Genomic DNA, 27,496 nt, shown 5'->3' with positions numbered 1-27,496 from the left:
ATTTTCCCTCCTCCTAAACTCTCCAACTAATGGGTTTATATATTGTGACTCTCGAATTAGAAGTTCCTGTTCCTAAATTTACCGAAGTTTAAATATCATAACCAGAAAAGTGTCTTTTGATTTTACAAAAAATTGTAAAATCAAAAAGCTATGATTTTACAAAACAGAATAGCCTTAGATTTTTTTATTAGCCCAAGAAAGTGTAATCTGTGTTGTAGCAAATACCTCTTGTTGTATTCAGACAAATAACACAGAAGAAATAAAACAGGGTATACACAGAACTAGACAGCAAGCTGCTTGGTTACATACTGTAACACCCTTACGAACACCAGATTTATTTGATTAGTTACCATCAGGAATAAATACTTGAGCTAGATCACCATTGCAAAGAATGGTAATATTCTTAGTCTGCATCCTGGTAATATTCGGCATAATAAAACTTACCTTCTATTGTCTTACATACTTAAGAAGGCCTTGGGCTAAAACGTTGATGTACGTTGAGTCTGCTTACTTCAGCAATGTGATTGAGGGAAACGTCACTCTTACTTAAGATTCTGGTGAAGAGCTAGATGGTATCCAGCAGAAAACCAGCACTGTCAGTTTAAAGATTCTGTCATGGCCACGATCTAGGAGCTCCACTAAGTCCAGGTATTGATCATCGATGTGTTATCTCCAATCAAAAGGAGAGAATGATTCAGGAGATAATATTGGAGCCATTATTCCCTGTCCTTGAGCATAAAGAATGTGACCCAGCTGCAGCTGGACTCACAAGAACTCACAAGGACACATCAACTGGGCACTGAGTTATAAAGACAATAGCTAGGACAATCTTGGAAAACATATTTGAGGGAAACATTCACATAAACAGAGCATAAAATTCACTCATCTTTTTCTTTTAACATTTAGTGAATAGTCAATTGTAAACCATACTGCATGGACTAACAATTGCTGGATTTGTTCATACTCCCCTTTGTATGTAGGGCAAGGATTACCCATAATCTCTGTACCTCTCCATCAAACTTACTGGCTAAAAGAGAGGGTGCAATTAAAAAAAAAAAACCCTAGGCAGAGTCCAATATACCACTGTGAGGTCTGCCTATCCATTGTGTCTTGACAGTAGATCAGTGGCCACAATGAAAGGCCATCTGTTCAAGTATATATCCAGTATTCACCCCCCACCCCCACCCCCAAGAACATGCCAAACAATTCTGAGCCAGGCTATAGGTCAGAATGGACACTGGTCCTGAATGACTAATGCCCAAAAAGAAAAGGAGGGAATAAGACAGAGGTCCCAGATTGGGGGAAATTCCACTGCCTCATGCAGTTTGCTTGGCTCTCCCTGTAGCTTTGCATTAGAATCCTGGTTCCTTTGCTTGGCACACCCTGTAACTTTATATTAAAATCCTGACAATGCATGAAGTTATATGTAAACCCTATTGCACCTGTGTAGTATAATTAAGAATGTTGCTAATGTAACTTGTATGAACTTCCTACTTGTAAACCCCTTAAAAGTAACCTTTCCCCTTACCCTCACTGAGCAGTCTTGGTGGCAGCAACCGTGTTTCCTTTCCTTATGCAATAAAATGAAGAAGCCTTTACACTCTCCCATCTCAGTCTCTTGTTTTTTGGCTGATACAAGTCACCCTAAGCAGAACCTGGGGTTTCCACCTGGGAACAAGGTTGTCTTGAATAAATGTTTCTTCATTAGATATATGCCTTTAGGGCAATTTCCAGAGACTTTAATTTTTTTTTTTTAAATAATTTTCACCAACCCTGGGTGGAGTCCTTGGGTGCTGTAAACGGTTAGTATATGCAGCAGTTAACCAAAAGATTGGAGGTTTGAGTCTACCCAGAGGCACCTCAGAAGAAAGGCCTGGTGATGTACTTCTAGAAAATCAGCCATTGAAAACCCTGTGGACCACAGTTTTACTTGAATACACATAGAGTCTCCATGAGTCTGAGTTGAGTTGACAGCAACTGGCTTATGCTCATTTGGTTGATGAGTAATTCCACAAAGCTCCTCACGCTGCCATTCCAGAAGTAGAACCAAAATAACTTGCTTTTGAAGATTTGATAAAAACACATGACTACGCTAGGGACCTGTCTGACACCTTGAAAGGGGACCTGAAACTTAAGCTTTATCAGCTTCACAATAAATTAGCATCCAATTCGGTGGGGGGTATGACAACTCAATTGCCAATACTGCATAGTGCTATATATTAAAAATCATATTTATGAGTGTCGGTGAATGGGGTGGATGGGTGAAAGTAGTTGTTTTTAATTTTTCAATTACAAGGAAAGTGCTCTCACAGAGAAGGAATCAACTTTGAGGCCCTGGTAAAGTAAAACTTTTATGGATAATGAAGTGTTAACAGATGTATTCCTGATGATCAATTTTAGAAGATTTTTTAAAAATCCTACATGTAGAAATCAAGTTTGTAGATAAGATGAAACTCATCTCAGATGTGAAATACCCAAGATATCAGGGGGGAAAAAGCCAGTCACATTCAGTCAGCAAACATAAAAAGGCAGCAGGGTGAAGTGGTTCAACAAGAGTTTAGGATGAAGACTGCTTGGATTCAGATTTATTATACCACGGTGATTTTGAACAAATGATTAAATATTTCTGTGCTTTTGTTTTTTACAAAATCATAGGAAGATATTTGTTGTAATATTTAAGCTAATTAATAGGTATAAAGAGATCAGTATCAAGCCAGGAACATGTGTGCAATATGTGGGAGCTACCCTCACCATTGCCTATTCCCTGTGAAGTGCCAGTTCCTGAGGTAGAGGCTGGGTATTCATAGTGTATAAGACATGATCTCCCTTTCATTTACCTCATCTATTAATGAGGAACTGAAACTTCCGCCGAGGCTTCCCCTGCTCCGCCACGGTTCCCCCTCACAGCCCACCAACCTAAGGCTTGTAACTGCGGTTTGGCCGGACCACACTTTGAATTTGGCACCAGAATCCCTCTCAAGCACAAACTAGGATTTTGGAGCATGTGCAGGACCTGAAGAGCTGTGTCCTCAATCTGTCCTTGGACCTGAGCAGCGCCGGAGAGGAAGACATTTTCCAGTACACCACAGTGGCGGAGCCCATTTGCAAAGTAAAAGGGACCTTCCATTGTAACAGGATTCAGCATCCGGACCTCCAAATGTGGACATGGGAAGGCTAAGGGCAGAGAGTTCTGGGTACCAAATCGAAACCCCAGATGCCACTGGAAATAAAAAGCTCCCGAACCTTCTCAGACGTGTGCATGGTCTTTCAGCTTCTAGGTCCCAGGTTGCTCCTTCTTTGAACAAACAATAAATTGCCACTTTCTGTTTCTCTTGCAACTGGTGGTGTAGTGTCTGTCTTATTTTGATTGGCTAACAGGACAGGACAAGAACCTGTGTTGGGTTACAGAACCAGGCCAATTGTGACTAGGTAGGCTATTTCAGGAAATTAAACCTGAAAAATATTATGCTACGTCCTCATTCTAGACTTCCAAATTGGCCTCAATACTTGAGATAAATTTCATTACATTCAAATGATGCAATGGTTCTATTATTTTTTTCCACAGCAAAAGCTCTCTAAGGACTGTTCCAAAACTAAAATTTGAAGATTCTAGTTGAGAAATCCTGTGAAACCCAGGTACCCTCCCACTAACAAAGCTTTCAGCAATTCTTTTTATTGTTGTTGAGGCACCACCTTGCAATCAGTGCTTTCAGTTTCATATACTAATTCTGTCACAGTGGTGGTGGCTCTAATTATCAGGTCTCTGAAGGAATCCAAAGCCCATGGACATTGGAGGAGTGAAATAAAAGTCGAAAAATCAAGGGAGAGACAGAGAAGCAAGAGAACTCGCTCCACCTAAACTACAGAAAAAACAGGTAAAAACTTACCACTTTCTCACCAAGCAGCTTTCTTTCCTACTCTAAAGGATCTTTGCCCTAGGATACAAAAAAAAAAAAAAAAAAAAAAGTTGCCCAGGAGTCGATTCAGACTCATTGCGACCCTATAACATCAGGGCTGGGTGGGAAGGGTGTTTATAAAGATAAATTCGTTTACTTAACAACAACAAACACCAGGATAGGCTGTACTGAGCCTGATGTGAGACAGCAGTTCAGATGAAACCCCGGCCTCCTCGGGTGGTAGGGGTCCTTGAGGGGCGCCTGCTGTGCTCTGTGTTGACTTAGGCAGCAGCAGAGAGGAGACCCAAACTAAGAGTTTGAAATACTTCAGATTGTCTTTCTCGTTCTTGACATTGTCTGTGTTGACTGGGGACACAATTAATGCACCATTGTCTCTGATGGAACTTGCTTATTACTATTCTGATTCCATCAAAGAAATTTACAAAAGCATTAATTTCAAGAGGAAAAGGAACAGGAAATCTGATGCATGGTAAATAGCTCACTGACTCTGTTAAAGATAAAGAGAAAACTGAAACCAACAGTAAAAGATGAGTAAGATTCATGGAAACACCATAATCACATGCTTACACTATGTTCGTAAGTGGATTTCTTCCTTTAGAAATAGTCCAGACTCACTAGGCCCAATTTCTTTGTGCCCGCTCACTCCTTAAACCCTTACAAGTAGAATTCTGTCTACTACTTTATTGAAAGGCTTCCCTTTTAGAGATTCCACCAGCGCATTAGTAAGGGAAACAACTTTGCTTACTCTGACCTCCCCTTGCCCTCCAGGAAGGTAATCTGGCCTTCTGGAAACTCCTACCCTTTATCCCCCTTGGCAAAGCACTAGCTTCATTCATCATCTAATGGTCTGATGCTCTTTCTCTTTTTGGTCAGCTCCTTCTCCTCCTCTTCTTCCTCTTCTAAATGGAAAAACAGAATACCTAGAAGTGTGTGGCTGGAAATATAGATAATTTCTTTGAAAATTTCCTTTCTAGCTCTGCTGATCTGCTTCTCCGGTTCTTTTAATCCTTTTTTCATAGCCATTTGTTTCCTTCCACATTCTCCTCACTCTTGCTCACTCATTACAGACAAGAAATATAATAACATGTATTATTTGCTTTTAGCCTCAATGCAAGTCTACCAACAAAGTTTTATTATTGTCATTTTCTAGAAAATAGGTGTGAAGATGCGTATGTAATATGCCAACATACAACTACTAAGTTTTGCTATAAACAAATACTCCATAGCCAACACCTCATATGATCTTTTATATCATGCTCTTAATCATTCTTGCATTTATGTTATAGCCTTAATATACAAAAGGGATATGAGGAGAATATATCAGGGAGCCAAACTTCGGCCTGAGTTTCCAAAAGGCAGAGCCACACTTACCTATGGGGCCCAACACTTGGAATCTGAGTGTACAGATGCCATGAAGATTGACTTGCCGTAGAAAACAATTAAGGCTTTACAAAGTAACATTTGAGGCTAAAATGTATTACATTAGAAATTACAGAGAAAGTTTAAGAACATTTGTTCCCTTCCCCATTAATGACATTGTCTCAAAGCAGAATAGATTGAAAATCCCAACATCTGCATCATCTAAACTTTTATTTCCTCTTTTTCTAGCCACTTGTTTTCTTTTTTTTTTTATCACCTTAGCATTTCCCTTTGTCTTTCTCAACAACTTTTATAGTCCAATATACATAAAAGTTAGACGACTTTGGAATCTGCAAAACAAAGCAGAAATACTGTAGGGCAAAGGGTGAGAACAGACAGAAACTTGGAATGTTAGATGCTTTGTCAGTTTGTTAAATCTCTACGGTAATCACACTTTCTGAGTCAGGCTTAAACGAGGAATTGCCTCCTATTAAAAAATTTTTTTTTATTTTTTTTTTATGTTATGGTGGTCTGCCTCATACTAGAAAGTATCCCAATATCCTGCTTGCCAGCCATCCTTGTGAGCCATAATTATAAAGGGGAATGGGTCCTAAGAATGTAAAAAAAAAATTTAAATGGCTTTTGTAATGCTTCTGGGAAAGGTGGGAAAACACTTTGGGGGTGGTATTGCCATTTCGTTGGATCTGAGCCCTGAACAAAAGCAAAATTAGGCAGATCCTGGATTTTTATCCTCTGTTAAACTCTGTATCAGAAGCAATTATTTAAAATAACTTTAATGAAGTATGATGCATACAGCAAATTGTATATATTTTAAGTGTATAATTTTTGATGTTGTGACATATATATACACATATAAAACCATCACCACCATCAAATACTAAACCTATCCATCACCCTCAAAGTTTCCTTAAGTAAATTGTAAACTCTCTCTTCCACTCTTCCCTGACTTCCATTCCCAAATGTCATTGTGTTCCCAAAAAATATACATCAATTTGGCTAGTCCATGATTCCCAGTATTGTGTGTTGTCCTCCATTTTGTGATCTGATATGATTGTCCTAGTGTGCAAATCCTAATCTCTGCCTACGGTTAATGAGGCAGGATTAGGTTATGTTAAGGAGGATTAGGTTGTGTTTGTTATGTTAATGAGGCAGAATTAGGGTGGGATACAACACCCTTACTCAGGTCACAGCCCTGATCTTACTTAAGGGAAGTTTTCCAGGAGCGTAGCCTGCATCACCCTTTATCTTACAAGGGATAAAACTGAAGAGAAGCCAGCAGGAAGGGAGGTACCTGACTACCACCAAGAAAAAAAGAGCCGGGAGTGGAGTGCATATTTTAGACCCAGGGTCATTGCGCCTAGAACCTCCGAGACCCAGGGGAAGATTAATGCCAAGACACATGGAGATCTCTAAGGATCACTGGGCCCACAGATGTTGAAATGAGACGAGGACCTTTCACCAGAGCTGAAAGAGAATGAAAGCCTTTCCCTGAAGCTGGAACTCTGAATCCAGACTTACAGCCTCCTAAACTGTCAGAGAATAAAAATTTCTCTTTGTTAAAGTCATTCACTTGGGTATTTCTGATACAGCAGCACTGAATAACTAAGACACCAAGTAAAAGAGTAATCTGATTTCTGTAATATAGATTAGTTTGAATTTTCAAGAATTATATATATAAGTTGGAAACCCTGATGGTGTAGTGGTTAAGTGCTACAGCTGCTAACCAAAGGGTTGGCAGTTCAAATCCGCCAGGAGCTCCTTGGAAACTCTATGGGGCAGTTCTACTCTGTCCTATAGGGTCGCTATGAGTCAGAATCGACTCAACAGCACTGGGTTGGGTATATATATAAGTGGAATTATACAAAATGTAGTAATTTTTTTTTTTTTTTACTTCTTTAGTTTGTGCTTCTTCCACGTTGCCGCATATATCATATGTTAATTACTTTTGTGCTGAGAAATATTTCACTGTGTCTTGGTTTAAGCGTTTGACTGCTAACCAAAAGATCGGCAGTTCAAATCCACCAGTTCCTCTTTGGAAATCCTGTGGTGCAGTTCAGTTAGTATTACTCAACCAAATTTTGGTAGTCATCAAAGTTGTTTTGACTGTTCTAGGTCCTTTGCATTTCCATAAGAATTTTAGTCTCAGCTTGTCAATGGCTAAAAAAAAAAAAAAAAAAATCATGCTAGGATACTGATTGGAATTGCATTGACGTCATAGATAAAATTGAGGAGGATTGACATTACAATATAGAGTCCTCTAGCCCACAAGCACAGTAAATCTCTCCATTTATTTAGTTTTCCTTTCATTTCTATCAGCAATGTTTTATAGTTTTTAGAGTACAGGTCTTGCACAAGTTTGATCAAATTTATCCCTAAATTTGGTCGTTATTATGATGATTATATTTCATATTTTAAGCTGTAGTAAATGGTATTTTTAATTTCAATTTCAGATTGTTGTTTGCAAATTTGGAGAAATACAGTAAATTTTTATGTATGAATCTTGTATTTTGCAAGCTTGCTAAACTCGCTTTTAGTTCTAATAGCTTTTCTGTGGATCCCAATTTCTACATAGATGGTCATATCATCTATGATTAAAAGCAGTCTCACTTCTTTCTTTTCAAATGAATGCCTTTCATTACTTTTTCTTCCCATATGTTACTAGATAGAAACTGTAGCACAGTGTTGAATAGGAGACTTCCTTGTCTTGTTCTTGACACTGGGGTAAAGCATTCAGTGTTTCACCATCAAGTATGATGTCCTATTTCAGGTTAAGGAAGTTTCCTTCTTTTCTTTTCCTGTTTAAAAAAAAAAAAAAAATTTTTTTTTTTTCCTGTTAGGCTCCACTAATTGCAGGCTGATTGCTCTATTTTTATTGATGAAGTCTTGGGATATTAATTGCCCCACAGTCTGACCCAATTGAATCTAGGCAAGGTAGTTTGAGGCCAGTTTTTAAGGTTTGTTCTGACCTCAAGAAGCTCTTCTTAGTTGTCTTTTTCTGTAACTCTCTCTGGTAAACTAGCTGGTTGATGGTTTTAGTTTATGATTGTGGGTTACCAACCTCCTTTTAATTGCTTACTACCAAGATGTCCATTGTTCTTGAGAGTGGCCTTAGGTTTGAATTTTCTCACACTCTGCTTCAAATGAAGTCAGTTCTTTGGGGAGAGCTTTGGAGCTCTCTGTTCTTATGGACTGCCTCTCTCCCCGGGCAAAATCTTTCAGCTACTGCTCCAGACACTGGGCAGCAGTGGTAGCTTCTAGTCTTCCCTGCTTGCCTCTCTCTGGATGGAATTTCTACTCTACAAGTAAGCTGGAGTGAGGGCAAGTATTTTTGATCTACCATGCTTAGGATAAGGTATCCACCCTATGAATAAGGGATGAATGTAGCAAGAGAACCCCTGAAACCTCAGCTATCTTCACCAAGAATTTAGCCTATGAACCTGAGTTGAATGGGTTGGGAAATGCTAGTGGCCTGCCCCTCCCAGTGATGACTATTCTCTGATTGGGAGTTGAGGGGAGAAGGAGCTTGATCTTCTGGCAACACCAGCCTTGAGGGGAGATTTTTTTCAAATTAAACTAGGGGGTGGGGTGTTTCGTCACTTGATATATGCCCTCAGGACAATACCCTGAGACTTTACTTTTTTTATATGTAATTTTCACCACTTATGTTTATTTCTGTGGAAAACAGAACGCTAGAGCTACTCAGGTTTCTATTCCAAAATTAAACAAACATAACCTACTTTTGCAGATTTTATAAAGACAAATGACCATGTGAAACATTGTTAAGCACACATCCAAGATCTTGGAAAGAGACCGTTCCTGAAACTTACTCTTCGTTAGTTTAAAATAAATTAGCTTCCAACTAAGTGGGGGTATGGCTACACAATTGCAAATACTAAATGTTGTTATATATTAAGTATCATGTGTTTATCACGAGTGTATTAAATATCATGTGTATATCATTAAACCCCCATGTGTCTGTCAGTTTGTCATACTGTGGGGGCTTGCATGTTGCTGTGATGCTGGAAGCTATGCCCCCAGTATTCGGATACCAGCAGGGTCACCCATGAAGGACAGGTTTCGGCTGAGCTTCCAGACTAAGACAGACCAGGAAGAAGGACCCAGCAGTCTACTTCTGAAAAGCATTAGCCAGTGAAAACCTTACAAACAGCAGTGGGACACTGTCTGATATAGTGCTGGAAGATGAGCCCCCCAGGTTGGAAGGCACTCAAAAGATCACTGGGGAAAAGCTGCCTCCTCAAAGTAGAGTCAACCTTAATGAAGTGGATGGAGTAAAGCTTTCGGGACCTTCATTTGCTGATGTGCCACGACTCAAAATGAGAAGAAACAACTGCAAACTACCTTAATAATCGGAACCTGAAATGTATGAAGTATGAGTCTAGGAAAACTGGAAAGCATCAAAAATGAAATGGAATGCATAAACATCAATATCCTAGGCATTAGTGAACTGAAATGGACTGGTATTGGCCATTTTGAATTGGACAATCATATAGTCTACTATGCTGGGAGTGACAGCTCAAAGAGGAATGGTGTTGCATCCATCATCAAAAAGAACATTTCAAGATCTATCCTGAAGCACAACGCTGTCAGTGATAGGACAATATCCATACAGCTACCAAGGAAGGCCAGTTAATACGACTATTATTCAAATTTACTCACCAAACACTAGGGCCAAAGATGAAGAAATAGAAGATTTTTATCAGCTCTTGCAGTCTGAAATTGATCCAACGTGCAGTCAAGATGCATTGATAATTACTGGTGATTGGAGTGCAAAAGTTGGAAACAAAGAAGAAGGATCAGTAGTTGGAAAATATGGCCTTGGTGATAGAAACAATGCCGGAGATTGAATGATAGAATTTTGCAAGACCAGCGACTTCTTCATTGCAAATACCTTCTTTCACCAGCATAAGCGGTGAATATACACATGGACCTCACCAGATGGAACACACAGAAATCAAATTGACTACATCTGTGGAAAGAGACAATGGGAAATCTCAATATCATCAGTCAGAACAAGGCCAGGGGCTGACTGTGGAACAGACCATCAATTGCTCATATGCAAGCTCAGGCTGAAACTGAAGAAAATCAGAGCAAGTCCATGAGAGCCAAACTATGACCTTGAGTATATCCCACCTGAATTTAGAGACCATCTCAAAAACAGATTTGACACATTGAACAGTAGTGACTGAAGACCAGACGAGTTGTGGAATGACATCAAGGACATCATCCATGAAGAAAGCAAGAGGTCACTGAAAAGACAGGACAGAAAAAAAGACCAAGATGGATGTCAGAGGAGACTCTGAAACTTGCTCTTGAGCGTCGAGCAGCTAAAGCAAAAGGAAGAATTGATAAAGTAAAAGAACTGAACAGAAGATTTCAAAGGGCCTCTCGAGAAGACAAAGTAGAGTATTATAATGGCATGTGCAAATAGCTGGAGATGGAAAACCAAACGGGAAGAACACTCTGGGCGTTTCTCAAGCTGAAAGAACTGAAGAAAAAATTCAAGCCTCGAGTCGCAATAGTGAAGGATTCCATGGGGAAAATATTAAACGATGCAGGAAGCATCAAAAGAAGATGGAAGGAATACACAGAGTCATTATACCCAAAAGAATTAGTCGATATTCAACCATTTCAAGAGGTGGCATATGATCAGGAATTGATGATACTGAAGGAGGAAGTCCAAGCTGCTCTGAAGGCATTGGCGAGAAACAAGGCTCCAGGAATTGATGGAATATCAATTGAGATATTTCAACAAACAGATGCAGCACTGGAGGCGCTCACTCATCTATGCCAAGAAATATGGAAGACAGCTTCCTGGCCAACTGACTGGAAGAGATCCATATTTATGCCTATTCTCAAGAAAGGTGATCCAACCAAACGTGGAAATTATAGAACAATATCATTAATATCACATGCAAGCAAAACATTGCTGAAGATCAGTCAAAAACGGCTGCAGCAGTACATCAATAGGGAACTGCCAGAAATTCAGGCTGGTTTCAGAAGAGGACGTAGAAGCAGGGATATCATTGCTGATGTCAGATGGATCCTGGCTGAAAGCAGAGAATACCAGAAGGATGTTTACCTGTGTTTTATTGACTACACAAAGGCATTCGACTGTGTGGATCATAATAAGCTATGGATAACATTGTGAAGAATGGGAATTCCAGAACATTTAATTGTGCTCATGAAGAACCTTTACATAGGTCAGGAGGCAGTTGTTCAGACAGAATAAGGGGATACTGATTGGTTTAAAGTCAGGAAACATGTGCATCAGGGTTGTATTCTTTCGCCATACCTATTTAATCTGTATGCTGAACAAATAATCCAAGAAGCTGGACTATATGAAGAAGAACAGGGCATCAGGATTGGAGGAAGACTCATTCACAACCTGCATTATGCAGATGACACAACCTTGCTTGCTGAAAGTGAAGAAGACTTGAAGCACCACAGCCTCCAGTATGGATTGCACCTCCACATAAGTTGTGAAGGATTTCATTTTACTTGGATCAACAATCAACAGCCACGGAAGCAGCAGTCAAGAAATCAAAAGACTCATTGCATTGGGTAAATCTGCTGCAAAGGACTTCTTCAAAGTGTTGAAGAGCAAAGACGTCACCCTGAAGACTAAGGTGCGCCTGACCCAAGCAATGGTATTTTCAGTCGCATCATATGCATGTGAAAGCTGGACAATGAATAAGGAAGAATGGAGAAGAATTGACGCCTCTGAATTGTGGTGTTGGCGAAGAATATTGAATATATCATGGACTGCTAAAAGAATGAACAAATCTGTCTTGGAAGAAGTGCGGCCAGAATGCTCCTTAGAGGCAAGCATGGCGAGAGTGCGTCTTACATGCTTTGGATATGTTGTCAGGAGGGATCAGTCCCTGGAAAAGGACATCGTGCTTGGCAGGGTATAGGGTCAGCGGAAGAAAGGAAGACCCTCAACGAGGTGGATTGACACAGTGGCTGCAACAATAAGCTCAAGCATAAAAACGATTGTAAGGATGGCGCAGGACGGGGCAGTGTTTCGTTCTGTTGTGCATAGGGTCGCTATGAGTTGGAACGGACTCGACGGCACCTAACAACAACATATCATTAAATATCATGATATAAAGCTCACCTGAATCATGAAATACCCAAGCTTTAAGGAGAGAAAAAACAGCAGGAATATTCCTGATACTGCCTATTTAGAAAGAAAAATAATAGATGGACTTTAATATGTACTAGCATTAAATGGTTAGTTTTATAATATATTAATACAGAGATATATGTATGAAATAATGGGACCTTAACAATTGCTACACACTGGAAAAACTGGGAAGAACTACATACTAATCTTCGTAAAATCTGCCCTTTTTTCTTCTTGTATAAGAAAAACACAATGCTGGGTATCGCTGAGAAGTCATATTTAAAATAAAGCATTTTCAAAAACTATAAATAAAGACTGTAGTATGATGGATCACTTTTGTGTGGCCTTTCTAGCCATGGTCTTGTAACTCCCACCCAGGTGATTGGGCGAGACTGTGTGATATGTAATTGTGGACCACCAAGCGGATGGAGCCCTGGTTAAGAGTGGTTAAGAGCTATGGATGCTAACCAAAAGGTCAGCAGTTCAAATCCACCAGTAGCTCCTTGGGAACGCTACGAGCAGTTCTGCTCTGTCCTACAGGGTCACTATGAGTCAGAACTGACTCAATAGCAAGGGGCTTGGATTTTAAGGGAATTGGTCAGTTTTGCCATCCTGCTGGTCTTGAGGTGAGCCATCCCAGAGGTGGGAAAAAGAAGCGCCCACCACCACCAAGGAAGAACAGCCAAGGTCTAGCATGTCCTTTGCACCCAGGATCCCTGTGCTGAGAAGCTCTTGGAAGCAGGAGGCCAAGAGAGAGAGAGCGAGCAGTAACACTGAAGATAGAGAGAAGCAGTGGCAGGAGAGACCCAGCAGGAGAGACCTGGCAGCAGAGACCTGGCAGCAGGAAACAGCACAGAGGGCTTCTCAGCTGACAGAGAAAAAAAGCTGAGTGCTTTTGGGCAGAGACCTAGGAACAGGGAGAGGCATACCTGCTAGCATGGCTAGGAAGAGGTTGTCCTGATGCAAGAACTGTATCCTGGGCAGTCTTGAACCTGAATCGTAACCTGTTACTTCCCTAAAAAACCTCTTAATACCGAGTACTGTCTGTGAGTTCTGTGTGGCCACTGAAATGAATTATTGAACCTACCAGAGAAGTAGAGAGTGCCATGGAAGGGACATTTGATGTCAGAATTGGTAAAGATGGTGGAGAAAAGAGGCATGTCTGACCTCCACCTCATAGGAATCAGCCTTGGGCTGTTGATATTGACTCTCCTTCCCTTTTGTGAAGTTAGAAGAGGTCAGACATCTCCCCCACGTTGTTTTTACAAAGACCATAACAGATCTCTTTAAAAAATAGTATACAAACGTACTCTGATTTAACTAATAAAAACAATCATACTAATGTTATAGAAACAAGTAATGTGATTTAGGATAAAATTTCTACTGAAGAGTTTGAATAAAATTATTTTATCTGCATTAATGTGTGTCTTAGTTACATAGTGCTGCTGTAAGAAATAACCACAAATGGGTGGCTTTTAAAGAACGGAAATTTATTTTCTCACAGTTCTAGAGGCTACAAGTCCAACTGAGGGTTTCGACCCTGTCAATTCCTTGTTCATAGCCATGGGCATTCCTTGGTTCCTTGGCTTGACACCTGTCTTCTCCAGTATGTGTTTAAATCTAATGTGCTCTTTTTATAAGTCAGAGTTAATGTGATTTAGGACACGTCCTACATTGATAAGGCCTCATTAACATAACAAAGCAACCTTTATTTCCAGACGTGATTACAAACACAGGTATAAAAACTAAACCAAACCCACTGCCATCTAGTTGAGTCAATTCCAACTCATGCAAACCTATAGGACAGAGTAGAACTGACCCATAAGGTTTTCAAGGAGCACCTGGTGGATTTGAACTGCTGAACTTTGGGTTAGCAGCTGTAGCTCTTAACCTCTATGCCTCTGGGGTTTCCAACACAGGTATAGGGGTTAGAATTCCAATATTTTGGGGGACAAAACTCAATCCATAACAATGTGTAATTATAAATGTTTGTGTGTAACTAAATTAAAAAAGAAATTGTTTTATGTAAGAATTTTTTTCATTTTTCTACATTTCAAAAAAAATTGTATGTTCATTGGGAAAAAACGAAGATTTTCACTGTTTCTGGATCATTTTATATTTAGTCAGATATAATATTGTTTGAGGAGCCCTGATAGTGCACTGGTTAAGCACTAACCAAAACGTCAGCAGTTTCAGCCCACTAGTGCACCCACAGGAGAAAAGACCTGGTGACCTGTCCTGTAAAGAAACCCTACAGGTCAGTTCTATTCTGTCTTATAGGGTCACTGTGAATCGGAACCTGCTTGACAGCACACAAGAACAACAACAACAATATTTCTTTAGATACAAACACAAGGGTATGCTCTTGTGCACGTCCTGGTAAACGACCAAGGGGAACTCCAGTCCCAGATGACCCACAAAACCGAGGAAACTCTACTAAGTTGATTATTCCAATGAATTCAGTCAAGTTACATTAAGTTACATTACAACTATACTGCATTTACATACAGAGTCAAGCCCTAAGTTTTGTAAACAATAATATTTATAACTTTAACTTTAAAATATGTTTGACATACATGTGGATAGAATCTAGCGTGCATTTAATGTAACGCTAACGTGAATAATAATTTAATATAAAACTAACATAGCAAACATCCAAAAATACTGGAAATATTAATATTTATCTAACATGAAAAGTTTTAATTTATATATCAAGTGAGTTTCATGTTTTATTGTCTGTTGCACGGATCTTAGTGCTTGATATTACTCTACATATGCTAATAAATGAGGTATTAGGCACATTAAGAGTATGCAAAATTCATTATTTATCATGCAACATATGTTTCTGCTTCGCAACAATGAGTGTGTTTCTAAATTTGTCTTCTAAGAAAGCAACAAAGGGCATTTATGAGAGCATTACATTTATATTTTGTCAGAATATTTACACATCGCTGTGTAAGGAAATTGAACGATTCCTCAAGAAAATAAATTAATATTTACGTAATAAAATTATGTAAATGTATTTTATTTTCCATTTCCCTCCAGACTGACTTTCTTTTAAGAAATTGATTGATATTGTTATGGCACACAAAACAAACTTGCCTGTCAAGAAGTGGAGCTATTGTTACATCAATTATGTGTGTATATCTGAATATGGTAGTTGAGCAATTGGACAAAGAAATAAAATGCACATTTTGTAAATTTTGTATATGATAAGGATTATATTTTCCTTTTCATTTGGACCCATTGGGTATAACCTCACATTCAGTTCTCTAATTGACCACATAAGAACAAGTGGCACTATAATCGTGTGGCTCCTGATGTATCTGGTCCTATCCTGTGCAAAGCCAACCAAAACACGTCTTCAGATTGATCATGCCCTTGTATTTAGATCATGTTCTTTGTAATGGCTCTCACCCCAGTCAGTTATCAGCAGTAGTCGGAGGAACACTGAAGACACAGCATCAAAGGATAGAAAGTGAGTGCGTAAGTTTTTAAGTGTTATTTCAAGAAGAAAAATGCTCGTGGAGATCTACAAAGGACCCGCCAAGAAACATTGTATGAACAACGAATGAAATTATTTCCAACTGCCTTGTTAGTACTATTTCTTTTAATTACCTCAGACCTAAGAACAAAAATACATGTTCCAAATTAAGTTTTTTACCTACTAATTTTCAAACACAAATTTTTGTGTTAACGTCAAAAGTTAAATGCAAATTTAATTTTGTAAATTTTACTTCTTGTGTAAGTTTTATTTTTATCCAATTAGTCAAACTTATTTGCCACAGTACAAGAAATACAAAAAGTGATATAATTTTATGTACAGGTAGAATGAAAGGGCAACAACTAAGTGGAACACAAAAACAGAAGCTCGTAGAAGAAAAAAGAAAAAGATTTGTGAATCTCTAAATCACCATCATACCATTGTTTTTATTAGTAGATTACTTCTGTAAAACGTATGTAATTTTCTCAATTCAAAGGGGTCAATCCTTCTTTGGTCTTCCTTATTCATTCTCCAGCTCGATCTAATTAAAAAGAGACTGAAAATTCCAATTCATCACACTTCTTCCCTTGCAGACAAGGTAACACCCTGAACATGGCCTCAGAGATCCACATGCCAGGCCCAATGCGCCTCATTGAGACCATTAATGAGCAACTGATGGTTAATCAGGAAGCTCTGAAGATCCTGTCTGCCATTACTCAGCCTGTAGTGGTGGTGGCTATCGTGGGCCTCTACCGCACAGGCAAATCCTACCTGATGAACAAGCTAGCTGGCAAGAAAGAGGGTAAGTGGCACCAGCAAAGCTCTGCTGATTCCCTCCTGCCTATTCACAGTGTTCAACATCAAATATGGCGATGTAAGCAGAGAAAGTATAGAGATGGGAGGAATATTGAAAACTAACTTTACTTCCATAGTTGGGACACTTGTCTTCATGCTGTTCTGATGGATAAGAGTCAGCTCACTCTCTGTTCTCACTTTGCTTTAGTTACCCCCTTTTTAAAAAAAAAAAAAGTATAAATCTTCTTTTCCTGGATAGAGTATGGTAGTAATAAAGATAATTAATTCAAATAATAAGACATTTACTAATATGTTCATACAGTAATAGCAAGCTTCCACTGATTTTTAGGTAAGCTAAAATGTTTCAATCTGTATTGGATATTTCCCTATTCTTCTGGTTTTAGTTAAGAGCAATACTGGTTGTGGTTTCAGTCATCTCTCCTAGCCTTGGTTACTTTAACTCTTAGCTCAATTTAAAGAATTTGCTGCTATTAAATCTCTATCCCTAATATACCGTTACAGGCTTCTCCCTGGGCTCCACAGTGCAGTCTCACACCAAGGGAATCTGGATGTGGTGTTTGCCTCACCCCAAGATGCCGAACCACACTCTAGTTCTGCTGGACACTGAGGGCCTGGGAGATGTAGAGAAGGTAAGGAAGGAGGATTCAATTTTGGATTAAGACCCTCATTTCTGAATGTCCTCTCCACTGTTTAGTTTTTCATTATTAAAAAGCTTCCACTTAACCATAATATAAATTTTTATTCTCATTTACATGTTATGAGGCCAAGTTTAGCAATCAGAAGCAAAAAAAGTATTCATAAGCCACATTCTAGCACAAGAGCATGATGATCAGGAGATCATTACCTCTAAGCTGTGAGATAAGCCCATCAACCCAGTAGCACAAACATAGTACAAATATAATCAACGACATGAGTCAGCCTACAGGGAACACTACTTAAGTTTTGGGGTTCTGAAGTCTTTAGAATTTCTGTTCAAATCTACACTCTGTTATTAACTCGGTTGCCTTAGCAAATTATTTGACTTCTTTGAGACTCAGCTTTCTGGTCTGCAAACGGACATAATAGGTCTGTACCAGCTTCACAGTAGTGTTCTGAATGTTTAATAAATAGGTAGTGTAAAGTGTCAGGTACAAAATAATTGATTAGTAAAATAAAAGGAAGTAGTATCACTCTTATATAAGCCAATTTTGCTTTTGAAAAGAGAAAGAGAAAAAAATTAAATTGTATTTAAGACTTTGGAATGCCCACTGACCTTGAGTATTTTGCAATTATCTGCCAGTGGTCATAAGAGGGCCTGGTGAGCTGATAAACTATGAATCATTGAAACCAAAACTACTAATGAGTAATTGACAAAAATCCAAAGCCGACAGACTATGATTTATACATGGATTTGTGTTCCCTTTATAGATCATTAGCCTAAAATATCTCTAATTAAATAAGCACACTTTACCACTGCTAACCTGGTAAATTCCATGAGAATGGAACATATTCCTAGCCCAAATGTGTTCTGACCTCCAGGGAGACAATGAGAATGACTCCTGGATCTTTGCCTTGGCCATCCTCCTGAGCAGCACCTTCGTGTACAATAGCATGGGAACCATCAACCAGCAGGCCATGGACCAACTGCAGTATCCTTTTGTGGTCAAGGACAGCCCCAAAGCTAGAGGGGATACCTGTATTAATAAACTTGCTGCCTGATTATGAATCAAGTGCTGGGAAAGAGCCCATGTACCTGCTGCTAAACTGACATGGGTTAAGAACAAAGGCAAGATCAAAGTTTTGGAACGTGTGGAACTAATATAGGATGAGGGGGCCTATTAATTTTACCATTTTTTCCTTAGCTAGCTATTCAGCTATGTGACAGAGCTGTCAAGCCGAATCAGGGCAAAATCCTCACCTGATGTAAACCAGGTCAAGGATTCAGCTGACTTTGTGAGCTTCTTTCCAGACTTTGTGTGGACTCTGAGAGATTTCTCCCTGGACTTGGAAGCAAATGGACAATCCATCACAGCAGACGAGTACTTGGAGAATTCCCTGAAGCTAAAGCCAGGTAATAGGGACTTATGGCTAGAAAAAGAGCAGCACAAAACACTAGAAACTATCATTTTTGAGTGTTTGTTTATATTTAAACTTTTCTATTTCTTTTCAGCTGGCAATTCCTAAGAATCAGTGTTTGTTAAATACCTGAATTAATAGATTCAATTTTAAATTACACCACTCGGCAACTAACAGCAACAGCAACTTCCCTGTTCTAAATAAAGTTTCTTTTTCTTTCACCATTCCCTGTACTGGGATCAGGTTAAGTTCCTCTCCTTCAATGGGTCTGTGAAGCTGTATTTAGCCAAAGAATAAGGAATAGAAGAGACATCTTTTGGAAGGAAACAGTTTACATTCAAGCAAGAACTGTATACTAGCCCAGGGGTTGGCAAACTACAGCCCACAGGCAGAATGTAGGCCAAACCCAGCCTGCCAGCTGTGTTTGTAAATAAAATTTTATTGGAATACAGTTGTGCTCACTTATTTATATATTGTCTATGGGTTGTTTTTGTGTTACAATAACAGAGTTGAGATGTTTTGAAAGAGACCATCTGGCCTGCAAAGTGCAAAAATATTTACTCTTTGGTCCTATTGCAAAAAAAGCTTGCCAGCCCCTTTCTTAGGAAATGCTCTTTTTATTTTTCTTCAGACACCAACCAAAAAGATAAAAATTTTAACCTGCCCCGACTCTGTGTCCGGAAGTTCTTCCCAAAGAAGAAATGTTTTACTTTCTATCTACCGACCGAGTGGACAAAGCTTGCCCAGCTCAAGACATTGCCGGATAAGGAGCTATATCCTAAATTTGTGCAACAAGTTGCAGAATTCTGTTCCTACATCTTCAGCCATTCTGAGGTCAAGACTCTTTCAGGAGGCATCCAGGTTAATGGATCTCGTGAGTGCTCTTCCAATCATTCTACTCATTATTAAGTATAAGATGGGGTGAAATAATGTCCACCTTTTTTCTAGTGTTAGTATCAGCTTAGGGAAAAGTAAAGTGTATTGCTACTCTGGTGTTCAATCCAGCTGGTACCAACATTTCTAATAGATCTTGTTGGTCAAATCTCTTTGGTAGGAAAATATAGGGTAGGCCAAAGCAAAGAAACTCTGTCACTCAATATGGACCTAGTCAGCTGGACCTACGCTGTCCAATACAGTAGCCACTAGAGTTGTGTGACTGTTTATATTTAACTGTAGATTAAATAAAATTAAAAATTCAGGTCACAAGGACACATTTCAAGGACTCAATAGCTACATTTTGCTAATAGGTAACATTTCGGACAGCACAGATATACATTTTCATCATCACAGAAAGTTTTTGTGGAAGAATGAGTTAGGCTGAACAAAATGGAGCAATCCTTTTAATTCAGATAACATCATTTTCTCCCACAAACATTGATCGAATGCTTGCTATAGGCCAGGACTGATGATACAGACCTAAATGAGGAAAGAATAGTTCCTGTCCTAATGGTCCTTGAGGATAAAATGCATGTAACATTAGATAAACACAAGCCTGTTTCATCTAGAACAGGAATGTTCAGCTGACAGTGTGTATGCATTTCACCTGGGGAAGTTGTCAAAGGGCAGCTCTGATTCAGTAGATCTTGGGAAGGGCTGTAGATTCTGCATTTCTAGCCAGCTTCCAGGCAATGCTGATGCTTTTGGTACTGTGGGGCAAACAGTTGTTAACAGACTTGCTCAGAATTACACAGAATGGAGAGGTGTCCTCACGCCACCTGCAGTGAATATCATCATTTGTTCTCTAATTGAAGGTCTGGCGAGCCTGGTACAGACCTTTGTCAATGCCATCAGCAGCGGGGATCTGCCCTGCATGGAGAGCGCAGTCCTGGCCTTGGCCCAGACAGAGAACTCGGCTGCAGTGCAAAAGGCCATTGCCCGCTATGACCAGCAGATGGGCCGGAAGGTGTGGCTGCCCACGGAAACCCTCCAGGAGCTTCTGGACCTGCACAGGGCCAGTGAGAGAGAAGCCGTCGAGGTCTTCATGAAGAACTCCTTCAAGGATGTGGACCAAAAATTCCAGAAGGAATTAGGGGTAACTTTTTTTTCTCTCTTTAGTTTACACACAATAGGATATTAGAAAGCAAAATACTACTAATAAATGAAATGAGTATTTATTTTGAGAGGATCAATTCTCAATAGACTTTGAAACATTAACCACCCAATTATAATTATAATAAGAGAACCTATTTTATTATTATGGACTCAAAGCTTCAGGAATAAGCTAATAATGTTCCCGTTAATTTAATTGAACACATTTTAGTAACAACCAGAACTTCTAATCCAAATAAATGCCTTCTGATATTAGGCCAATTTCATATTATAGCCAAAACCAAAGATAGTTATAATCTTAGTTACTTTGAGCAGGCTTACATTGTACCACATTTTGTCCATGTGCAATCACTGGTCCAATTTGAGAAACTGGAACTCACCGGTAAAAGTGTGGCATAAAGCTAGCACTCTCCGCTCTGAACATCACCTCCAATGGAAAGGGAATTCAGTAGAAAGTCAGAATTGGAGGAAGGAGACTGTCGCATTGGGTATTTGTACGCTTCTAGGGTCATAGACATTTTGGGGAAACCTTTCCAGAAGTTCTGAGGGCTTGTTAACATCTTTTCCCTGTTGTTCTCTTTACCTTTACTCTATTTTTACATTAAAGACCAAGCTAGAAAAAAAGCTGGATGACTTTTGCAAAGAGAATATGCAAGCATCATCGAATCGTTGCTCAGCTTTACTTCAGGATATTTTCAGTCCTCTAGAAGAGGAAGTGAAGCAGGGAGTTTATTCTAAACCTGGGGGGTATCATCTCCTCTTTGAGAAGACACAACAGCTGAAGGAGAAGTACCTGCAGCAACCCAGGAAGGGGATTCAGGTAACCAGGATTTGTCATTTCTGCAGCAGAGGTGCCTCTTTCAAACACCAGTGTGATCAAGGGTAATTACACCCAAAAGGACCTTACTGTCTGCATGGCATGCACTCTTTCCTTCAATAAACATGTACAGTGATCCTGTTATACCAGGTATGCCCTAGGTGCTCATCAAAAGGAGTAGACTCAACACATATTTGAGTTATAAATTTAATTATCAAATTGATCTCCAGGTTGTTGTTGTAAACCCCTGTTATGTTGTCATTAGGTGCCATTGAGTCAGTTTCCACTCATAGCAAACCCATCTAACACAGTAGAACAACAGCTCATAGGGCTTTCATGGCTGTATTCTTTATGGAAACAGATCACCAGGTCTTTCTCCCGCGGTGTTACAGGGTGGGTTTGAACTGCCAGTCTTTGAGTTAGCATGCAAAGGCTTAACTGTTGTCCCACAAGGGCTCCTTCCCTCTATTATGGCTGGTATTGATGATACTTTTATGTTGCAAGAGACACAGTCTAAGGACGGTCACTTAAGCAAAATAGTAATTCATTGGTTTAGGCTTCAAACTGACTTTAAGGAGAGCTGGATCCAAGAATACAATGTCATCATCTCTTTCTCTGTTATTTCTCATCCAACTCTTCACTTCTCTTTCATTCATTCTCTCTCTGTCTCCATTCATCTAATCTTCTTTCTCCATGATGGCTTCATTGTTTAGCAAGCTCTCCCCATATGAGCCCACAGCATCAACAACTCCAAACTTGGAGCCCTTTTGAGCGCTCTAAAAAGGATTGAGGCTCTCTTTTTCCTACTATCTATATCAGCCTCCTCTAAATGACTCTGATTAGGGGGGTGATCTGACTGGCCAGCCTGGAACATGTGCTCACCTGTGACAGGGAGGCTTCTCCTGGGCCAGCCCCACCAGAGCCAAGAGGAGCAGTTCCTAGAGGAAAAGATGTTGGGCTGACAACACAGGAACAAATGCTTACAGCCATTTCCTACTGCCAACTCTGTGTTCTCTGGCTCCTAAGGCTACAGAGATTCTGCAGAAATACTTGATGTCTAAGGAGTCTGTGATGGATGCAATTCTACAGACAGACCGGACTCTCACAGAAAAGGAAAAGGATATTGAAGGTGAGGAGACAGTCAAGAGACCAAATAGCTTTCACAATCTCTTAAAGTTTAAATAACTTGACTGGGTAAATCTGAGGTCATTAAACTAGAGCAAGAACAGCAAAGATGTTTCTTTGCATCTGAAACCGTCTCCAGCATTATGGTTGCCGAGAAAGATAAATCATCCAAGGAATTTCATGTATGAAGTAACAATAACAAATATATGGGAAAGAAAAAGGAGGTAACAGTGCAACTCTACTTGATTTTCTCTTCTTTTTCTCCTCAGTGGAACGGGTAAAAGCTGAATCTGCCCAGGCTTTAGCAGAAATATTGCAGGAATTCCAAGTACAGCATCAGCAGATAATTGAGCAGAAAGAAAAGAGTCATCAGGAGTTGGTGAAAAAATTGACTGAGAAGATGGAGAGGGAAAAGGCCCAGTTGTTGGAAGAGCAAAGGAGGACCCTAGATCTTAAACTTAAGGTAATTAATTGCAGCATCTTGTGGTTCTGTTTTCTTTTCACTCTCCCGGATCAGGAGTCCTGGTGGCACAGTGGTTAAGAGCTATGACTACTAACCAAAAGGTCAGTAGGCTGAATCCATAAGCCTTTCCTTGGAAATCCTGTGGGGAAGTTCTACTCTTGTCCTATAGGGTTGCTGTGAGTTGAAATCAACTTGATGGCAATGGGTTTTTCTCCCTGATTACAACTTATTGTGGCAGTGAGAACACAAATCCCAGAAGGACCTTGTTTATCTGCTTATAATTTTTGATTTCTGGCTGTCTGACTCACCTGGCCCCTGCCTATGTCTGGTTATTAAGTTTTTTATTTTCATTTATGTTAAAATCTGATCCTTTACCTGCATACAAAAGAAAAAAAAAACTGGTTGCTGTCTAGCCAATTCCAACTCATAGTGACCCTATAGGACAGAATAGAACTGCCCTATAGGTTTCCAAAAAGCAGCTGGTGGATTCGAACTGCTGACCTATTGGTTAGCAGCCAAACACTTAACCACTATGCCAGCAGGGCCCCTTTATCAATAAATGGTAGCTATTACCTACTAGCATTGTAGGCATTGTAAAAGTTTTTTATATGTATTTTATACGAAGCAAGAGCTACTATATCCTTATTCCTTTGGAAAAGAAAAACACAGGTTCAGAGAGATTAAATAACTTTCACTGGGTCATATAGTTTACTAAGATATCTGATGTATTTTCATCCCTTAGTAAAGTCTGCAGCGTTTGTTTTTGTTTTTTCCTAATGTCACACCAGGTATGGCTTTAGCTCTAAGAAAACCTTTATGAGCAGAAGAGTTCCTCAACCCTCTAACCCCTTTGACCACACCTGTGTGATCTGCCTCTCCTAACTATTTTCTCTGCCATGCTCCAAGTTTGCGTTGAGCCTGGAATTCTCTGCAGAAATCCAGTATGGCCAATCTGTGATGCTGATTTCATTGCCAGTCTTCTGCTATCCATGCCAAGCTGTGGATGCATAGATAAAATTCCCTGATCCAAGGTTCTGACACCACATCAGATTTTGAGAATGCTTGTGTGTGTATATCATATGTGTGTGGGTGAGTGCATAAAAGAGTCTGTAATTCGTAGATAACATTTGAATCCAAACATATGATTAAGATTGCCCATAAAGACTGTGTACAATTAGTATGAAAGATTAAGACTGGTATTTTAGGTTCAACAATATCTCAGGAGATATGAGCTGAAAATCCTTCTTCATCTAAAGAAGACCCAGGAAAAGTAATCACAGAGGTAGGATGCCCAAGAGAAAGTATAATGAATGTTAGAGGTGGAAAAAATTTCAGGAAGAAATGAAATACTAAAAAATGAACAAATGTGGAAACTAGATAGAAGGTAGAGATCTTACTTAATGCTACACTTATATTAAGTCTCCATTCATCTTTCTTTAGGAACAGGCCGAACTCCTCAAAGAAGGATTCCAAGAAAACATGAGACAATATCAAGATGAGATACACGATCTCCAGGAGAAGATAAACACACAAGAAAAATGTATCATAAGTTAGAAATCTAAAGAATAGACCTCTCCTGTCACTCTTATCAAGGCATAACTTAAGCAGCTTTAGAATTTAGAACAAATATTATTACATTTGATAATAATTAGGTCTTGCATTTTCATAACACCAAAAATTTACAAAGGTATCCTATGATTGAATTTGTGTTCATTTCCTAAAGAGATTTTAAATTGTGTAACAACTATGCATTTCACCTTTATACCAACATAGGAGGTGTCATGAGTTGGTACCATTCAGGGGAAGTTTATTCTTCCAAAGGATCAACAGTTGACAAATGGATACTAATCAAAGTCTTAGGTAAAAGTCTCAAGATACAGTTGGGCATCAATTTGTCCAAGCGTACAATAGATTCCAATGGCAGGAGAAACCATCCTAGCTTCTTAATGAAGACAAGGTACAGTTCTCCATTGGTTGAAGATTGCAGTCAGGGAGCAATAATGTGATTTCTGGGCATTGGCAATACCCAGTCATCACTGATGGCTTCCAAATTAAAGCAAACAACATTATAGAGAGATCTAGAATCTCTATATAATCTCCACGGGAAATGAGAGAAACCATTACTTGGAGTAGGAGTTAGGTCATGTACAAATATACTAAAGAAGGAAACCACCCCTTCTTGCTCCATTCACCCAGATTATGAATTGTGACATTTTAGAACTTCAGACAATTGACACTGGACTAAATAGAGTAACATGATGACAACTACGTATCGTGCATTTATTCCAATGTATGTAAAATTCACTTTAAATGGTGATGGAAAATTTATTAGAAAATTGAGCTCTTTTAATCGTTTAATTGTTTTTAATCCTAAAGCTTATGCTTGTCTTTTCCCAATTCTTACCAGTCATATTTGAAAGCTTGCTGATTTTCCCAAAAGAGATTACAGATTGTTTTTGACATTTTGACCAGTAAAATAATACACTTGCTATTACTTAGTACATATTACCTTTATCTCAATTGTCAAAAGTCCTAGGTAAGTGGATGACATTTCCTAAAGTGATTAATAATTTTTCCTAGATGGAAATGAAATATATTTCATTAATTGTATTCCTGATTTGTTTTCTATTTTTAACCAAAAAAATAAGGTTGTGATCTTTATACCAGTGGTCAGCTATCTTTTCTGAAAAGAGGCAGATAGTAGATATTTAAGAATATACAGGCCATGCAGTCCTTGACTCAACTACTCAACTCTGCCATTATAATGCAAAAGTAGTCATAGACAATACATAAATGAATAGGCACGGCTATATTCTAATAAAACTTTATATTCAAAGCCGGGTGGTGCCCACAGGCCATAGTTTGCAGACTTATGCTTTATACGAACATTGTGTAAAGCTCTATATACCTGCCTTATGTTGCTTACATTTGTAAAGAATATGAGTTGGATTGTATGTAAGATCTTGAAAAAATTATGCAGTGTCTCACAATATTATATAATGAGAGAAATGCAGGGAAGCAGCTGATGCCATTAAATCCACATTCATAACCATGCTTTTTCTGATTGATCTGAGGTCCTTCATTACCTTGAACAATTCTAACCCATCAGATACAGAATGCCTCCTTCCACAGTTGAGCATGGTGCTACTAACCGTATTTCTTCATGTGAACTGAAATTTCATAGGGGACCAGGTGAGACCACAGCTTATTAGATAGAACATTTATGTAGATGTGCCTTATATTTTCTTTTCCAAGCTACATTGCCATAAAGAAGTAAATAAAATACTTTTATAATAGTCAAAGAAACCTCACAGTAGAAAATAATAACTCTGACTTCAAAACCAAATAGTGGTTTTGTTATTAAACGTTTAAAAATAAGAAAGCTGAAACAGCAAAACTAAGTTACTCCCTAGCTTGATAGCATCAGAGTCTAGACCCAATTCCAATTCATCTAACTTCTGGTTTAGTGCTTTTTCTATAATATCTGCAGGCATAAAATAGAGCTCTCTCCCAATGGAGGCATATTACTTTCACCAGTGGTCCTCAATCCCTCTGTGCCTCAAATAAACTTATTCAATATAAAGAGTCTTTGGCCCCTGCTCTTCCCTAAACTTCCTGATATAGTAGGTCTGAGATGGGTCATTGGATGCTACTATGACAACAAAAGGGCAATTCAAGCTTGTAGGGTCTGCTGAAGCTCCCACAGGTTAGGGTCTACATTTGTTGGCCCCTATGGTATTCTGTGTCAAGTATATCTTCTCTTGTTTAAGTGACAGGTTGTTACTTTTCTTCTGTGGGTTTAGTGAAAGGATGTATAAGCTCACTTGGTCTAGGGGAGGGAACACATAAAACACTGAGATCCTGATGAGATACAAATCCCTCAGTGAAACCTGTCATACACATGTCTAGGTTAATAATCAATTAAGCCAGCCAAGATGGCATAATAGTCAGATGCTTCGTGTTGTCCCTCTTATGACAAAGACCTAAAAAAAAAAAAAAAACAAGTGAATAGGATATATATTACAATCTAAGAACCCTAATCATCACAGACAAAGCTGAAGAATCAGACTGAGCAGCAGGTGGAAGGAGAGACAATTCAAAAATAGCAGAAATGGGGAATTACAGATCGTGGAATCACTGGGGAACTGCCAGCTGAATCTGTGCAGCACACACAGGCTGAGGCAAGCAGCAACATCCGAAGCTGAAACCCACCCCGGCTGGTGCAGCCAAGCAGCAGCGAATC

The 27,496-nt window shown here is 39.1% G+C and overlaps 1 protein-coding gene across 1 annotated transcript; it reads left to right on the top strand.

Moving 5' to 3' along the window:
• Window positions 1–1,806: 1,806 nt before the first annotated feature.
• On the top strand, window positions 1,807–27,080 carry LOC100664181 (guanylate-binding protein 1-like). The gene is made up of 11 exons (XM_023549403.2): window positions 1,807–3,875; window positions 16,522–16,730; window positions 17,246–17,373; window positions 18,263–18,372; window positions 18,598–18,794; window positions 19,431–19,673; window positions 20,551–20,831; window positions 21,456–21,668; window positions 22,692–22,794; window positions 23,060–23,253; window positions 24,694–27,080. The coding sequence occupies exons 2-11, from the start codon at window positions 16,541–16,543 to the stop codon at window positions 24,805–24,807; spliced, it is 1,773 nt and encodes a 590-aa protein (XP_023405171.2). The 5' UTR covers window positions 1,807–3,875; window positions 16,522–16,540; the 3' UTR covers window positions 24,808–27,080.
• The last annotated feature ends 416 nt before the right edge of the window (window positions 27,081–27,496 follow it).

This window comes from Loxodonta africana, chromosome 3 (assembly GCF_030014295.1).
Source record: "Loxodonta africana isolate mLoxAfr1 chromosome 3, mLoxAfr1.hap2, whole genome shotgun sequence".
Lineage (NCBI taxonomy): Eukaryota > Metazoa > Chordata > Mammalia > Proboscidea > Elephantidae > Loxodonta > Loxodonta africana.
Note: the sequence above shows the minus strand (reverse complement) of the source record. Positions and strands in the feature narration are given on the sequence as shown.